At 33.4% G+C, this 16,880-nt stretch overlaps 4 protein-coding genes across 4 annotated transcripts; 2 read left to right on the top strand and 2 right to left on the bottom strand.

Annotated features, from left to right (window-relative positions):
* Nucleotides 1–451: 451 nt before the first annotated feature.
* On the bottom strand, nucleotides 452–2,138 carry LOC108903987 (aldose reductase-like). Its single transcript, XM_018706357.1, has 4 exons — nucleotides 2,052–2,138; nucleotides 1,868–1,940; nucleotides 968–1,444; nucleotides 452–913 (listed from the first exon to the last, which is right to left on the bottom strand). Exons 2-4 carry the CDS (start codon nucleotides 1,934–1,936, stop codon nucleotides 515–517), a joined length of 945 nt encoding a protein of 314 aa, XP_018561873.1. The 5' UTR covers nucleotides 1,937–1,940; nucleotides 2,052–2,138; the 3' UTR covers nucleotides 452–514.
* Nucleotides 2,139–2,434: 296 nt separating this feature from the next.
* LOC108903998 lies at nucleotides 2,435–3,389 on the bottom strand. Its single transcript, XM_018706368.1, has 2 exons — nucleotides 3,012–3,389; nucleotides 2,435–2,756 (listed from the first exon to the last, which is right to left on the bottom strand). Exons 1-2 carry the CDS (start codon nucleotides 3,186–3,188, stop codon nucleotides 2,553–2,555), a joined length of 381 nt encoding a protein of 126 aa, XP_018561884.1. The 5' UTR covers nucleotides 3,189–3,389; the 3' UTR covers nucleotides 2,435–2,552.
* Nucleotides 3,390–3,909: 520 nt separating this feature from the next.
* LOC108903978 (protein RMD5 homolog A) lies at nucleotides 3,910–11,592 on the top strand. The gene is made up of 5 exons (XM_018706344.1): nucleotides 3,910–4,191; nucleotides 4,261–4,815; nucleotides 6,028–6,296; nucleotides 6,353–6,507; nucleotides 11,358–11,592. The coding sequence occupies exons 1-5, from the start codon at nucleotides 4,014–4,016 to the stop codon at nucleotides 11,419–11,421; spliced, it is 1,221 nt and encodes a 406-aa protein (XP_018561860.1). The 5' UTR covers nucleotides 3,910–4,013; the 3' UTR covers nucleotides 11,422–11,592.
* A 3,356-nt stretch (nucleotides 11,593–14,948) lies between these two features.
* On the top strand, nucleotides 14,949–15,845 carry LOC108903661 (cysteine-rich secretory protein 3-like). Its single transcript, XM_018705910.1, has 5 exons — nucleotides 14,949–15,055; nucleotides 15,117–15,217; nucleotides 15,266–15,344; nucleotides 15,442–15,587; nucleotides 15,640–15,845. Exons 1-5 carry the CDS (start codon nucleotides 14,968–14,970, stop codon nucleotides 15,799–15,801), a joined length of 576 nt encoding a protein of 191 aa, XP_018561426.1. The 5' UTR covers nucleotides 14,949–14,967; the 3' UTR covers nucleotides 15,802–15,845.
* Nucleotides 15,846–16,880: the final 1,035 nt, after the last annotated feature.

Genomic DNA, 16,880 nt, shown 5'->3' with positions numbered 1-16,880 from the left:
TTTGTGAATCTTTCTACTCAAAGAAAAACTAGAGGTAGAAAAGTAAAAAAAAAATTAAAAAATCGAATTTTTTGCTTTTTTCAAATTGTTTATTAACGATTTTTTGCATAAAATTTTCCTTTAAATTTTTTTAAATAAGCCATTTGGATGGGAAATTCAATTCTCTAAATAATTTTTCCTATGAACTATAGAGAAATTTTGCTTCGTTTTCGAGCTACAATAATTAAAAAACTGAAACGGGTGCATTTTTACTCCTATCTCCAATTTCCACCCTCTAATGACCCTTTGAACGATTCATGCAAAAAAATTGCTTGAATGTCATAGTTTCTTTTAACTCTGTTTTTTTTTTATATAATCAATAGCCTATTAGTACTAATGCGTGTGGCTGATTTACAATTACGTCAATTTTTATGCAATATGGAGTGGAATAATTGAAATAAAATAATTATCATTACTTTTATATTTTAATATTACAAATATTAATATGCGCCTAACAGAAAACTGTTTCAATTAGTTATTCCTCATAAAACGGAAAATATTTTGATCCCTTTAGTTCCTCTGCAGAGATAGCTCGTCCGTTAGTGTTGAGCCCATCGAGAGTGGCTATGGCCTCAGGAGACAGCTCGAAATCGAAAATATCCAGATTTTGATCTATCCTCTTCAAATTGCTTGATTTTGGTATGGGGATCGTTCCAACCTGAATAAGATATCTTAGAATAACTTGGGAACTTGTTTTTCCGTGTTTAGCACCAATGCTAATTATTTTAGGATTTTCCAAGGATACGACTTGGTCTTCAGGTTTTGCCCACGGCCTAGCTGGGGATCCGAAAGGACTGTAGGAAGTCACGGCCACATCGTTGTCGTGACAAAACTTAATGAGCTTCTTCTGGGTGACGTTAGGACTTACCTCTATCTGAAACAGATACTAGCGTTAGTTTTTATTTAGTGGACCTCACCAATGCCTTACTTGATTCATGACGGGTTTGATTTTCGCGTGATCCAAAACTCTCTGCAACTGTGTGGTGTTAAAATTAGAAACGCCTATACTCTTAGCCAGACCTAACCTAACACAATCCTCCATTCCCTCCCAAGTCTCAAGGTAGTCGATATCCACGAACTCGGCACCTTTAAAAGCTCTTACCTTACTAAATTTTTTTAGCTTCTGTGCAACCGGCCAATGCACCAGGTATAAGTCAACGTAATCAAGCCCGAGGTTTTTCAAGGACTCTCTGCAGGTCGGAACCACTTTGTCTTTCTCGTGGAAAGTGTTCCATAACTTGGTGACTATGAACAGGTCTTCACGTTTGACGGTTTTGTCTTCTATTTTTTGTCTGATGGCCTCTCCTATTTCCTTCTCGTTGCCGTAGATCCAGGCGCAGTCTATGTGGCGGTATCCCACGTCGATGGCGTGGCTTATGGCTTTTTGGACTTCTCCGGGTGCAGACTGGAAGTTATCAAGTACAGTAACTTATGTGTCACAAGAAATGTCTGTTAAAAATGTTATCAAACTACCAGTTGCTTTAAAATTGAGGAGTCTCAATGCAATAGGAACAACATAAAAAAGATTGCCTTTTTGAAAATTTATATGGAGGGGACGTAGATATTTTTTGACATGAAAGATGTTTAACGAGAAATTATTTGCTTAAATTCTTTGCACTTACTTATTTATATCCTGTTTATAAGAACTTTTTTTCAAAGTACAATTTCAAATACAGTGGGACCATAAAAAATTGCAAAATTTAGGAACTGTGGCTCTTCGCTATCCCTAATATAAAAATGTATATGCTTTGGCAAAAAATAATCCAACATCTTGTATAATTTTGATAAAACTATTAAATATTACTGCTGATCTATTACAATAACTTACCTGCCAGGTACCTAGACCAAGTTGTGGACACTTTAGGCCATTATTCAGAAGAACTGTAGGTACTGCCATTTTGCTGCAAATAAAACGACAAATTGTAAAATATTTGAAACGTAAAAAGTGTTTAATATACAATTTTCCGACACCTACACTATTCTACATATTAAAAATTTAAAAAAATGCTCACCAGATGGTTTCTAATTGAAAAATTGATATACTTTTATTTGCAGCTTTTACTAATAAATTATGAGAAAAAAATATGACTGTTTGCAGTAATTATCATTAACTAGTATGTAAATATATTTTTATTGTGTGATAATTATTTAATACCTACCCAACATGTATACCTATAGATAAGAAAAAATGCTAGTCATCGAGATATTGATTATGCTGCACTCACAAAATTGTAATCTGCAATTAATTGGTTATAATTTTATTTAATAGTAAATCCTCAATATGTACTCTTTCACACTTGTTTTTTTTACGACAAAATACTTTTATGATATTTCCATCAGTTGTTATTTCCTCCTTGGCAGTATCCAACTTTAGTATTCAATAAAACAGTGATAGTACCATATTAAACTAACATTGTTTATTAAAATTAAAATTAACATTTAATTGATACAAAAATATGTGTTACACAATGATATACTTAATTGGCAAGAGCATTATTTCTATAGATATTACGTTAGTAATAATTTCCTCTAAAATCTGCATACAACTGCACATGGAAATTCAGTTCCTTGCCGTTTTGTGACGTCAATTCCAGTACCATCTCCGATTCTCCAATGCCACCTCGTAGAAGCCGTACAGAACCTTTATCTGCATTGGCTAATCTGTTCGAAACGTTGACACATGTTAAGGAGTACTCATCGTATCCTTTCCATGTGTACTGAAAATAAAAAAGAGCGTATTAACAGATTTTTCTAAGAAATGCTTTCTTATAAAAATAATTTTATTCCTTTGACTCTTTAACAAGTAGGCTTATAATATTTCTTTATAAACAATTGATTGTAATTAATATTATCTCGTAAAGAAGAGTTCGTTGTTCGAAAACAAAGCCGTCAAAGTTCAAAGCTATCTTGAATCGGGATTGTTTTTTTTATAAATTTATTCCCACCAAATTACTAAGTGTAACATCACTTACGGTTAATTTTCTTGTTGTGAACGGGGCTGCAGGTTTAACGACGTCATCGTCGACCAGTAGAACACCTGTGCATTGTCCAAGATGCAGTTCATCATGATAATAGACAATTGGAGCCGCGCTTGTCAGTTGGGAAACAATAAAAGTGATAAAAACCGCGTAGAGCAACGCACGAGACATTTTTGTTTTACGGAGAAGAGCTTATAAATGTGTGTCAGACAGATTGTGATGTTAAATACTACTATTTTGTACAATAATTATTATTGAGGCCTTCAACTCTTGTCACAAACATAAAATAATTTATTGGTATGATTTTTAATTGTGCATGATAACGCACTGTGTTAAGAAATTTTAATATTCGCCTTCACTGATAAGCTATTTTTTTTAAATAAAAACTTGACTTATGCTTTATAGAAGATGTATTTTATTCATTAAATTAGTGAATGGTTCCTAAATACCTGTTTGTTTTATTTATATAAAAAAAATTATTACAGCAGTTAAGAATTCATACCATTAGTAAAACATACAGATCAGGAAATGTAAAACATATTTTTTTAATCAATATCTTTTGATAGTGCGTGTGTGCCAATTATTTTGAACTCAAGGTTTAAGGCTATTATTTATCTAAATGGTCAACTTCAAATGTATACAGACATAAAAATAAATAGTAGTGGACTGTAAATTACATGCTTATTCTTATTGTTCCAAAACTGAGAAGAAATGTATTTGTAATTTTTAGGCTAACAATTAATTAATTTTTTTTTGTTCAAATTATATAATCGCTTTACATTTCATTATTAATGATAATCAGTATTGATATACGAAAATCACTATCAAATTGTTTAATATTAAATATCAAAAGTATTTCGGGATTCAGAAATTCCCAGCTGTGCCAATTCCAGCAATACGTCCCTGGCTGAGTACGGTTGATTTTTCGCAGTTGGCAGCGATTTGCACACGTATTGACGGATTTGGTTTTCATATGTTGGTATTATGGCGGTGTGAATGACACGAATGACGTTTGTAGTCGCGAAAACAAAAATAAACATGGAAGCTTGTTTAGCAGTGGAAAAGGAAGTAGACAGGGTGCTTTCAAAATTCGGAGGGATTAACGAACATGTAAGAAGAGTCTTATCCGACCTGGTTAACCAGATACAGAGTTTAAAAGAAGAATACCAAAATGGTAAGGTAGTATGTTCTAGAATCACATTTTCCTAACAAAGACTATTGTTTAAGTACGTTGTATTTTTAGCCGGCGAGGACCATGTGCTTACGAATGTACAGATGGATATCTTGAAACAGAACATGGCAAAGGTAAAGGAGACTGTTTGCAAACTAGCAACGGACCACAGAGACCTACACAGTACTGTTTCAAAAGTGGGGAAAGCCATAGATAGAAACTTTGTCTCAGATTTTGCAGCTACGAGTCGCGAGGAGGTCTTTTCTAATCCCGATAAGATAAATCTCATAAACAAAGTTATATGCCAGCATTATTACCGACAGGGAATGCACGATGTGTCCGAGGAACTAGCAAATGAGTGTGATGTCACTCCAGAGCATCACGAAAAGGAGCCTTTTACCGAACTAAACCACATCCTAGACCGCCTTAAGAACAAAGACCTCGAACCCGCATTAGCCTGGGCGACGGTTCACCACGCTGAATTAGAGGGACAGAATTCCTCGTTAGAATTTATGTTACATCGTTTAAAATTTATAGAGCTTCTGCGTAAGGGAGCCACACACCAGACTGATGCGATATGTTACGCTCGGACACACTTTAGCAAATTTGTACATAGACACGAGAAAGGTAATTATATTGTTTCCAGATGGAAGCCGTGCACATGTTTAGAAAATGTTTTAGAGAAATACTAGTTTATTACCTAATTTCATGTAAACAATGTACCACTTTCACTTCTTGAGAATGAATTACATTTTAATTAGAAGCAAATTGTTTGTTGGAAATTAAAAATTAAAGTTATAGTATTTGAGTACCATGGTTTTTCGGGTTGTTACGTCGTGGCATATATAGCTAGTTGCTGCCAGGTACAGACTTATAATGCATTTCCTTATTCTTAGCTAGGAGGCGTTGACCTGCCCTTGTTCTCGGGCTAGGCTCTGTGGGCGCAAACTCATTGTCAGATCCTCTAGGACCGGTCTGATATTGATTTCAGTTTTTATTGTTGATTCTAAGGCTGCTACGGGTGGAACTGTTCCTTAGACAGTGGTGTTCCTATGTTTCGTAGTAACCTCTGTAACTGGTCCCATCCAATGCTTCTATAAAGTAGTAGTAGGGTCGCTGCGCCATTTATTCCACCAATTTTCCACTAGTTCTGTAAAACTCGAGCAGAAAGAAGAAAGCTTGAATAAATATTATTTCCTTCTCAGTTCCCTGTTTTCGATCATTATTTCCCTCCCTTTCCATATTTTTGGTTCATTTAATGTCGTCGAGTTGCTCAAAAATCTATTGATTCCTTTCAATTACAATGTCAAAAAATATATTTTATCGACCAGCAGATTTTATGTTTATGTGGGTTTTTGAATTAATGCAGTAGACATCTTTTTTTTCTTAATTTATTGAAATATATTCTTCTAAAAGCCGATCAAATTAATAGCAACAATCATGAATAATAAAAAAGATGTTATTCTTGTATTTCAAAGATATTGGCAAAAAAAAAACCTTTTTTTAACTTATTGTCGGTTTTGTGATTCTATCTTCAACATTTAGTTCATACGTGAACAATTATTTTCGATTAAAGCTATCTACGATTCTTAAAAATGTGTTTGGGTGGTCGAAAATTAGTTTTGTAGTTTTTTCGAAAAAAAAAACTTTATTTTTAGCGTTTTTAGAATAACTTGTATTAGATTTGTAGCAAGCTAAATCAAAATAAAGAATTTCTGATGAAGCTGTTAAATCTTAACGTTAAAACGTCTACCAAATGGTCGAAAACGTACGCAGTGACCCTAGCTAATATAGACTTTCGTACAGATAAATATTAAAAAATCCAACACCTTATTTCAGACATTCAGACGTTGATGGGAATGCTACTGTACGTACCTAATGGAATAAACAGCTCCCCCTACAGCTGTTTGCTGGACTCCGAAATGTGGATCGAAATTTATGAACTGTTTATCCGCGACGCTTGTCAATTATTAGGTGTTTGTGTAAATAGTCCCCTAACCACATGTATTAACGCAGGATGCACCGCCATCCCCGCCCTGCTCAATATCAAACAAGTGATGATGCAGAGACAGGTCACGGGGATTTGGAACGGAAAAGATGAACTGCCGGTAAGTACTTGCAGTCCGGCGTCCGAGGTGAGTTACTTACAAGTTCTTATCCGTAGATCGAGATCGATTTGGATAGTGAGAACAGGTACCATTCGATGTTTGCTTGCCCGATTTTGAGGCAGCAGTCCACTCAGTTTAATCCACCGATGAGATTGATATGCGGACACGTTATTTCCAGGGATGCTCTTAACAAATTATGTAACGGAAATAAGTAAGTGTGTTACCTGATTTTTGTGCGTAGTATGGTGATGTATGTATGTATGTATGTCGGAAGGTGGTGGAATTGTTTTTCCACCGCGACTCTTAGGCCTTATTAGGCCCCTTGTACACCCTCCTTCATTACTCGAGTATTTTTCTTCAAACCATCCTATTTACTACGCGGGTGGCTTGGTGGCAAAGTCTCATACAGTTTATGTATGACAGCATGGTCTTGAGTTACAGAGATTATCTTTGCTCTGTTCTCATTACCATTTATCGGGGACCACACGCATGCGGCAAATGTTGGGCGACCCAGGTCTCTGGTAGGCTGCCGCAGCCACGTCCCCGAGCCTGCCTTAGGTCACCCATTCAAATTCCAGCCTGCGTCCGTGATGCTTGCCTCGACAGATCGTAATCCGCCGGCCAAGACACCCGGCTAGGCGGTCCCCGTAGTACAGTGATTCTATCGATCGAATTACATAACCTCAGATTTTTTATTTTTTTTTTATATTTTTCTTTCACAAGCAATTTAAAATTATTGAAATTCTAAAGCCCGAAGAGGCTCAAATGCCCCTTAATTTTTTTTTATTTGCCGATTTTTAGAAAATTTTATTATCTAAGGTGATATAGAATGCTTTGTGACCATATTTCTTGTTCAAGTCCCAATAAATTATTATTTTTAACTTTTATAAATCAGACAATGTAATTAAATACAATTTGACAAATTTTTTAAGGGTGTTCAAAAATATTAAATGCATTTTATACGGGAAAGCGGTTAATGTTATCGACTTAACAAACATCACGTGAGACTTTTTAATACGTTTTCAAGATCAAGTTGTTTAGTTTTTTGAAATGCCCCAAGTAAAAAAGTTCGGTAGCTATTTTTCCATTTAATAATGATAACTTTAAAGTTATATAACTTTATTAATAGTGAATTTTTAAATGTATCATATCAAGCATCGCCGTATAATTAAAATTTTATGTAAAATATTAAATTTCCCATATTTATATGAGTAAAATCACCAAACATTTTTTATTACAGTTGCCGCACACCTATATGAATTACTAGATCACTGCAAATATTTTCTGTATACTTTCGAAAAATTTCCTTCAACCGAGTTTTGGGGTTTATTTATAATGAAATGATACACTCATCTCTAAAAGAGAGTGACTGATTCATTTCTTAAAGTATCTGAGATCTACGAGCCCTAACAATTATACAGGGTTTATCACAATGAACTCCATCGATGGATATCTGGGAAACCGCTCGAAGGATTTTTTTGAAATTGCGATAGTGTGATTTTAAATTAAACCCCCTGTATATTATTGTGTTTTTGGAAAGAGCATTTATTTTTAAGTTCAAAACATAGCACACTCCATACTTAGGATTGACCGTTTCCGAGATATTTTGATTTTTAAGCAAAAATTGACAGATGCAGACTGTCAGCAAATTTAGTTTTCCCGGAAACACATGTTTATTTTTCTGTGCAAATTGGACATTTTATAGTGGAAGACCTAATTTATCAGTTTGACATGAAAATTTTCTAGTTTTTATAGAAGGTGGCCAAAAAAAAATATTCGAATATGAATTTCAGAAAATGTGGAAAACTCGAAATTTTTAAATGGAAATCCCTAATTTTTTAATGTATTTGCATTCATCACTAAAATTAAGTGTAACTTTGTTAAAGTTTCCCTATACTTTCCTGGGTTTCCCCCATTTTCATTTTATTTACGAATAAACATTTCCCTTTTCTTAAAATGATGTTTCCATTTTTTCGCACATTTTAGGTTGGCCGTGACAGGTAAGCAACAATCAACATGACGATTGTTACAGGTTTTCAATTGTCAAATTTATTTTAATAAATGTTCAAAATGTCTTCCTTCATCTTCTAAACATTTTTCATACAGCCGGCATCACACTACCACAATTTCAAAAAAATCCTTTGAGTGGTTTCCCAGATATCCATTGATAGAGATCGTGGTGAGACACCCTGTATATTGGAATGTTAGCATCCTAATAAAATGCAGTGTTTAAACAACTTAAAATTTTTTTAATTGGGTATATTTTTTGAAAGATATGCTTATTTAGGGGAGAATTACCAAAAAGCAAATTAATCTAAATTATTTTTTAACTTGAAACTTGGATATTATGAGAAATACATTATAATTCCTGTTATTTATATGTTGGGACTTCGCTATAAACTAGTAACTAGTCACATCACCCTTCGCTTTTATTACCGCTCGGGTTCTCCAGGCATACTTTTGACTAATTTTTCACAAAACTCTGGTGAAATTGTATCCTAAATTTCTTGAATTTTAGATCTCAGATCGACAAGATTCCTCTGTGGGTTGTTTCTTAAATATTTTTTCATTTCATGCCAAACACAATCAATTACACTGAGATCTGGATTGCTTGATGGCCAAAATGTTACTTTTAAATTGTTTTCAGTGAACCACCGTTTTGTTACTCGAGCAGTATGACACAAAACTGAAAAATACAGTCTGTCTGGATAAAATTGGGTCATACTTGGGAGTAGCCTGTCTTGTAAAATCTGTTTATATTTTTCTGTATTCACTGTACCTTCTATGAATTCTAATTGGCCTAACCCCTTAGCTGACATACACCCCCAAATCATTTGATCCTTAGGAAACCTAGCAGTTCGTTTTAGGCAATCTTTATGAAATGGTTTGTTTAATACATATATGACTCTCTTACGACTATCTCCGATATGAACATCGAATTTTTACTCGTCACTGAAGATAAGTTTTATCTAGTCATCATAGGACCATTATCCAGTCATCATAGGACCTTTGATTTTGACTCTTTCTGATTGGAAGTCAAAAGTGGTTTTTTGTTTGCCTGCAAATTACATTAACATGTGTTGTCAGATTTGGGTAAAGACTTCAAGTCACTTGTCTTGTAAAAACTAAGTTCTGATTGCCCTCTCATTTTATTTTTCATTCACAGTCTACATAGCACCGTCCCAAGGTATAGTTGTCAGTATTTAATGTGTTCATTTTTATAATGTTCGCTATACTTGATATAAGCAAATTTAAACATATATGTATAAGTAACTGTACATTTAATGGGTATTTTAAAATATAACGAGCGTTCAAATAAAAACGTGGTCGAAGTTGGCTCTGACACATTGGACGTAGGGAGTAGCTTATAGCGACCAACTTAACCTCATTTCTCAACGAGCTGTATAGCAGCTGTCAGTTTCAATAACGTTAATGACTATATAACTTTATTTTAAAGAATAATCGTGATAACAATAACAAACAATTAAAGGAGCTGCGGAAAGTGTCCCCCTCCTTGTTATAACAATAAATTAAAGCAGCTGCTGAAAGTGCCCCCCTCCTTGTTCCAAGCACTTTTCACACCTGTTCCTCAAAGAATTCAAGACATTTTCTAAGATGCTCGGGGTATTGTTAATTTCACGAATCTTGTCTATAAGTCGAGCCTGCAGATGGTTTAAATCAGGAATAGGCAGTTCAAAAATAGTGTTTTTAAGGTAAGGCCACAAAAAGAAATCACGGCGTAATATCACATGACCTCGGTGGAAATTCATGTTCAGCATTGAGACTTATTAGTCGATTTTGGAAAACTTCCCTCAACATATTCATCGTCTCGCCTGCCGTATGTGCCCTTGCGCCATCTTGTTGAAAGTAAAAGTTTGTAATTTCGTTTTCTTCCGGCTGGTTAACAAAAGGAGCGATAATTTCTTCTCTATACCTTTGCGCAGTAAGAGTACCATTAAAAAAAAATAGGTCCATAAATCCTCCTTCGATTGAGAGCACACCAAACTCCAATTTTTTGAGCGTGTGGAGGGCCCTCGACAAAAAAGTTATCTGGTTTTTCAGAAGACCACATTCTCATATTCTGTGAGTTTACGTAACCACTTAAATGAAACCAGGCTTCATCAGAAAAAAAGGTGGTATTATGAAGTTTACCGTAGTTGTTTAAAAACCATTCACAAAATACAGCCCGTCGCGGAAAATCAACTTCATGAAGTTCTTGCTGACAAGTTAAACAATAGGAGAACAAACGCAAATCTTTTCTTAACACTGTGTGGCAGGTACCGACTGATACTCCCACCATTTGTGAAAAAACACATACAGAAGTTCTTGGTGCATTTTCCATTATTTGTTGGACATTTTCTTTTAATTCTTCAGTCCGCTTTTTAGGTCGGCCGCTTCCTTCTTTTCTTGCTACACTGCCCGTTTCACGAAAAACGTTAACACAACGCTGAACTGCACTTTGAAAAATTTTGTACTCAACAACGCCGGGAAATTGATTTTGAAATTCTATGAAACATTCCTCAATAGAATACTTCCATATTCCATCAATCTTACGTCCATTTCTAAAGTAGGACTCTATGATAAACACTTTGTTCTTGAGAAAACACCATTTTAAACGCTTTTTAAAACGAAAATATTCAAATTGATAGCGGCGATATAGCGCTTTGACAGATGACGTTTAAGTTCATTTGCTATACGCTACACCCTACGTCCAAATTTTCAGAACCAACTTGACCACGTTTTTATTTGAACGCTCGTTATATCCATTTCCAGCATATTAACAACTCTTATTAATTGCATGTGTACAAGATTAAATTGTTTAGCATCCCAATATGTACTTGTTAGGGCTCGTAATCTATAATCTTCATTGCTTACGTGATATTTTGGAATAATTCAATGCTGGAAGGGTCTGTAGCCCACAGAGTAATTGTTTCGCATAACGTTCGACTTTTAAAACAAAATATAGCGGCATGTCTTAGAAAATATAAAGGCGGTTTGAGAAAAAATTTAATATAATTTTTCCTTGCTATCGCCAACATTTTGACGTTATTTCGTTTTCAGGTTGAAATGCCCATACTGCCCGATGGAACAAAGCCCTTCCGACGCGAGGCTAATCTTTTTTTAATGGCGCACCCGTTTCGTAATTTACTACGTTGCATATATTGTCCTGTTATCATTATTAATCGCATTTTTACATTATTACCTTATTTAATTATCCAGTGGTTTATATATGTTTGGTTTGTGTTCTTTGTGATCTCTTTTAACTAACTATAGAAAATAGAGTAATCTTTTCAGATTCATCGTTTCATTCGTTCCCCTGAAATTAATAAAAATCTGAAAAAATCTATTTTTGTTTCTGTTTATGGTACCCAGTTTGTAATTAATCTGAATCGCATTGGAAGAATTTTTACGTTACAGGATGTTATTTCAGAATCTAAAATCGACTTGTCTCAAGATATTTTATAAATAAGTATAATAATTATCGAGATACTGAATTTATTCAATTTGGCTGTTCCACACTGTATATGGTATTATTTTCTGACCGTCTGAAAATTGCATTCCTGCAAGAAGCCTGCAAGTCTTCTAAATGTAGTACTTGTGTCTTCTATAACCAAAAACATGAAATAACTCCACAAAAAGATTTGTGTGGATTTAGGTCTGGTGAGCGAGATGACCAACTAAAAGAGCCATCTCTGCCAATCCAGTTACTGGGAAAAATATAAGGTTCTCTAACATTTAAGGCCAAATGAGGACTGACATATTGTACGATACATCGTCCATAATTTCAGATTTTCAGTCACTAATATTAATTTTAAAAATAAAAAAATATCATTATCAAAAACTATGATTTGAATATATTCTTTTAACAATTGTTATTTTCAATGTATTCTTTTGTTTTTACATATTTGTTCACTAGATTTGTTTGATAAAAATGATTAAAAACGTCCCATCTTCGACCTTCGTTAAATTGCATATTTTGAAAACTATCTGTCTAAATGATAAATACATTGTTCGCCTCTAACTATATATTACCATATGCGCGAATATCATAACATCTTGTGCCCTGTATAAAATACGTACATACATACAAGGGGCAGGCAAAGTGTATTATTATTGTGAATCGTAGGAACAACTCGTAACATTCACTAATGCCAGATGATGCAACTTTCCCCAAATTAACTCTTACGCAACAAAACAACATGTCACATTATACAGCTAATAATTCTCATAATTAATTACTTATCAGTAGGTACTGGTTATTTTTTTTTGTACCTGGATCTGCACACGTTTCTACTTACAAAAAATTATATTTTATTTGTTAGCAAATTAATATTCTTGATCCTTCTGTCAAAGAGTATATAATTTGTACTCTTTGCTTCTGTTTTCGTACATCAAATTATTTGTTGGATCAAAATACCAGTAGGCTATGAAGAAATAATATTATGCTGTGTTCATTTTTTTTGCTGTCAACACGTTTTTATTTAAAAAAATGCATGGCGTCTCTAGAACTAATCTGAACAAAGTTCTGTATGCATTTCGGCAAATCTTTATATTTTTTGATGTAAATAAGTAGTCGCGAAAAGTTTTTAGTGTATTTATATTTGTACTTGATTGTCTAGTTAATTTGATGTGCATTTTGTTTTCGACTTGTGCAAGTGCAACATGGAAAACGGATATTGCACTGTAACAAACCCGTCGAACGTGAAAAATTGGTGATTTAATACATAGTTCTAGAAACAAAGTTTTTTAAACCGGCTTTACAGGTTTAAATTTTGATAAAACCGTGTCAGTTCTTTGAACTAACCTAACCCCAAAATAGCAAATGTTTTTGACAGTGGTTCTTCAGGTTAGGTATCTTTGCAGTTTTGGCTCTATTTTATATCGATTTCAATTCATAAATAACAGCCAGTTGTCTTGTCGAATTTTTAAAATAACTAACCCTATTGTCTAATTTCAAATCATAATACGAAATCATAGATCTAATAATAGTATATTATTCAACGAGCGTATAATGATGGGTATTCTTCACGAGGTGAAGTTTACGGCCACGAGTCGCAGGCGAGTGGCCTAAATCACCGAGTGAATAATACCCATTATACGGGAGTAGAATACTATACTTTATCCACGACTACTAAATATTTTTGTTGAAGTTTATTTTGAAATGTTTCGAAAAACATGGTATGTTAAGAAACAGATATACGACTCGCACAAATGAAGTCGCTGATGGCTCAGTGTAGATGCTCTTTCCCTTCCAACCGCGGGTCCCGGGTTCGAATCCGGTCTAGGAAAATTCACTTTTTTAATTTTTTTTTTAAATGTACAGCACTGAATTGAAAATATTTAGTGGTTTACACGATAAAATTTTAAAAACGGATTGTTTGTAGCAGAACAATATAATATTATAGCTAAATTAAGGAAGTATCTGACAGTAGTGATTAATGACTCATTAATCACTGCCGTGATTAATGGGTATTATTAAGGTCGAGCAAACAGACGTATAATGGGTACATTATACAATAGTCGTGGATAAAGTATATTAATGCACGAAATTATAGTTCTAAAAGAAGACATGACATATGTATACAGAAAAACATTTACCCAATTAAAAACATTTTCAGTGTTAGGAAAAAAAACTAGGTAGGTACTAAAAAAACTGATGATATACTTATACCTACATAGGTATACGAATTTTTCCGTAACGCAAACATAGGATATGTTTATTTTATATTTAAGGAACATATGAATTTTTGATATACCTATATGTAGGTGCTTGTTTTTTCAAAACAAAATAAACTACAATTTTGAACAATAAAGGTATAGGTATTTTTAGTACTTTAATATATTTAAAAATATACATTTCGACTTATTTTTCTAAACAATCAACCCGACTTCTTAAACATAGGTTTTATAATAAATAAATTATTAAGATATGACGGCCATAATGGTCGTTTAACATACCTACTAAAATTGTATTAATTTATAACTATATTGCACTACAAACTTCAGATGTTTTAATTTATTTTCTGCTTTTGAACTTCTCATTTGAAATATCTAATTACATTAGTACATCAGTCGAAAATCTTGCAAGGGAACACAGAACACCTAGTTTCAGAATTTTCAAATTTTCATCATATGCAACCCTTCTTATGAATGTTACAGTTTCTAGCCATCTTCGGAAGAGGGCGTTGTTTTGTACATTCCATTTAAATTTTGAAATCCATTAATTAATGTTGCATTTATAATTAGGACATCAACCAAACGTTTAATAATTAATAATTGAGAATATTTGTCAAATCCCTTTCTATACCTAGTTCTATACAAATATTTTTATAATAGGTACATGTTTTAATTTTGTGTTTCTTCAATACTTATCTACAGTTGAGGATCAAACTTTGTTTCAAAGGGTATCTGTCCTTGGTTTATAAAACAAAAATAATTTTAAATCGGCAATTTTTAAAATCAAGCGTCCATTTATATAAAAATAAACACATAAGAAGAGTTTTAAATCAAGCAGCCAGTAAGTAACTAAATCATTGCTTGGGTCATGCCCTCTTATCAAGACAAGCAATTTTATTCGGAAATAAATAAGTAATCACTAGTCGTCTATAAATAAACAGATACTGCTGCGTTGTATTATCAGAATTGAAATTGAACGGTCATTTTTAACACTATGAATTACACGTTTTCGTTTTTCAATGTGCTTTTGATGTATGCCACTAATAGGAACCCCGACTGCCCACATATTTTGTACAACGAAGGTAAGTACTTTTTTTAATTACATAATTTCAATTTATTGGCGAAATTTTCTTTCCTTTGTAGATATAGGGGCATCTTGTTGTCAAAAAGACATTATAGAACTACACAGTATACAAAGGGTAGTTACAACCCCCTTGATTTCTGCAGAGAGGACACCAAATATGGTAAATGGTTAACTTCTTGTTGCAAAAAAAATATTTTTGTTTTTTTAGACGTGGAACGGCGAGTTGGCAAAAAAAGCACAGGATATTGTTAGAAAATGTAAATTTAAGTATGAACCAGTGGAAGGCGGTTAGTATGTTGTTATTGGAATGATTTTTTATACCTAATAGAGGTAGATATTGGTTAGTGACAGGTATATAACTTTCTTGTTGATCTATATTTCTAGGCAGACTCCATACTGGCCAAAATATGTATTTAAAATGCTCGAATAGCGACGACATAGAGGCAAATTGGTCAGAACCCATCCAATATTGGTTCAGTGAAGACAAAATACGTCCCAACTATGCTAGAACTACCAGTGGCAGCGGTCAGGTATAAAATTAAATCTTTTAATAAAATTGATTTAAATTTTTATCCGTTTTAGTCAACCTGGAAGAAATTACACTCCCTGCAGGTTGGTTGCGGTTATGCCAATTACAAAATTAAAGAGACTGATTTCTTTGTCGAAAAAAGAGTGGGGATACGTATTTCCAGAACTGGAAAGGATTTTTGTCAAGTGTACGCTTGTGTGTATGGACCTGTTTAGATATCGCATGTAGATTTCATTAGCAATAAAACTTTTTATGACTATTTTAAAAGTATGTACATGGTGTTTTGCAAGAAGGTACCACAAATTTAGGAACTAATGGGACATAAAAACATAATAATTAAAATTAGCCATATCTCCTTCGAAAAATAGCATAATGCATTGGGTTTTGCTTAAATGTCTTTGTGGGTGAAGATGTATGTGTTCTTAGTTTTTGACCTTTTGCTGAAGATCGACCATACCAAGTAACATTTTAACATTTTTCAAGGTCAGGTTTTTTATGGTGTATGTCGTATATTACAATGGAAAATTTAAATATTACATAAAAAGGGATTCTTACTGAAATCGTTAATAACACTTCTACTCCATATCGTACAGGGTGTCCGGAAACGAATGGGTCCTACTCCTAGAGTCGCTTCCTTAGATGAAAATAAAATAATTCCGCACAAGTTATTTTTGTACAATCTTTCTTTCTTGTTCAAACATTTTTTTAATTCCATTCTAATACTTTACTAAGATAATTTCTGAAGAAAATACCATTGACGTATGGCTCATTGGTTTCGGAATACCCTGTATAATACGGAGTATATGCTGATTGACTTTGGGGCAATTTATTTTGTGTCAAAAAACGGTGCGTTTAATCACAAGAGTAACTCAAAAATATACATGTACTGAATTTTAAAGGATTACATTGTTTTCTGGAAAATATGTGGTTAAAATTTGATTAAAAAAAATCAACTTTAACGCCCTGAATTTCGAAAACAGAAGACGATGGATCCATAACCCTTAGGAAAAAAGGGTCGTATTTGTTTATGTTCTGATGGTCCTTGTATCTTTTTCCAAAACACCCTGTGTATGGGTACTAACTCCTGGACAAAATTTTCTCATCACATTAATGAATAATTGTTTTAAAAGTACTATAGGATATTAAATCAGGTTATGACATTTTTAAAGTTTAATTTGAATTAAAATATTAAATACTTAATTTTTGCATAAACTTCATAATTTTCTCTAGGAATATCCATACTTTTTTAAATCATCTTTCGTGTATCATAAGTTTTGTTTGTGAACGGAAATAT

Source organism: Anoplophora glabripennis, unplaced genomic scaffold (genome assembly GCF_000390285.2).
Source record: "Anoplophora glabripennis isolate ALB-LARVAE unplaced genomic scaffold, Agla_2.0 scaffold10, whole genome shotgun sequence".
Classification (NCBI taxonomy): domain Eukaryota; kingdom Metazoa; phylum Arthropoda; class Insecta; order Coleoptera; family Cerambycidae; genus Anoplophora; species Anoplophora glabripennis.
Note: the sequence above shows the minus strand (reverse complement) of the source record. Positions and strands in the feature narration are given on the sequence as shown.

Bases quoted from the DNA above. Each gene is read 5' to 3' on its own strand.
- LOC108903987 (XM_018706357.1), bottom strand. From the start codon at position 1,936: ATGGCAGTACCTACAGTTCTTCTGAATAATGGCCTAAAGTGTCCACAA. The intron at 1,445-1,867 runs GTAAGTTATTGT...GATAACTTCCAG, and splicing joins TTGGTCTAGGTACCTGGCAG to TCTGCACCCGGAGAAGTCCA. The intron at 914-967 runs GTAAGGCATTGG...TATCTGTTTCAG, and splicing joins TCAAACCCGTCATGAATCAA to ATAGAGGTAAGTCCTAACGT.
- LOC108903998 (XM_018706368.1), bottom strand. From the start codon at position 3,188: ATGTCTCGTGCGTTGCTCTACGCGGTTTTTATCACTTTTATTGTTTCC. The intron at 2,757-3,011 runs GTAAGTGATGTT...TTTTATTTTCAG, and splicing joins TCACAACAAGAAAATTAACC to TACACATGGAAAGGATACGA.
- LOC108903978 (XM_018706344.1), top strand. From the start codon at position 4,014: ATGACACGAATGACGTTTGTAGTCGCGAAAACAAAAATAAACATGGAA. The intron at 4,192-4,260 runs GTAAGGTAGTAT...TTGTATTTTTAG, and splicing joins AAAAGAAGAATACCAAAATG to CCGGCGAGGACCATGTGCTT. The intron at 6,508-11,357 runs GTAAGTGTGTTA...TTTCGTTTTCAG, and splicing joins AAATTATGTAACGGAAATAA to GTTGAAATGCCCATACTGCC.
- LOC108903661 (XM_018705910.1), top strand. From the start codon at position 14,968: ATGAATTACACGTTTTCGTTTTTCAATGTGCTTTTGATGTATGCCACT. The intron at 15,345-15,441 runs GTTAGTATGTTG...CTATATTTCTAG, and splicing joins GTATGAACCAGTGGAAGGCG to GCAGACTCCATACTGGCCAA. The intron at 15,588-15,639 runs GTATAAAATTAA...TATCCGTTTTAG, and splicing joins CTACCAGTGGCAGCGGTCAG to TCAACCTGGAAGAAATTACA.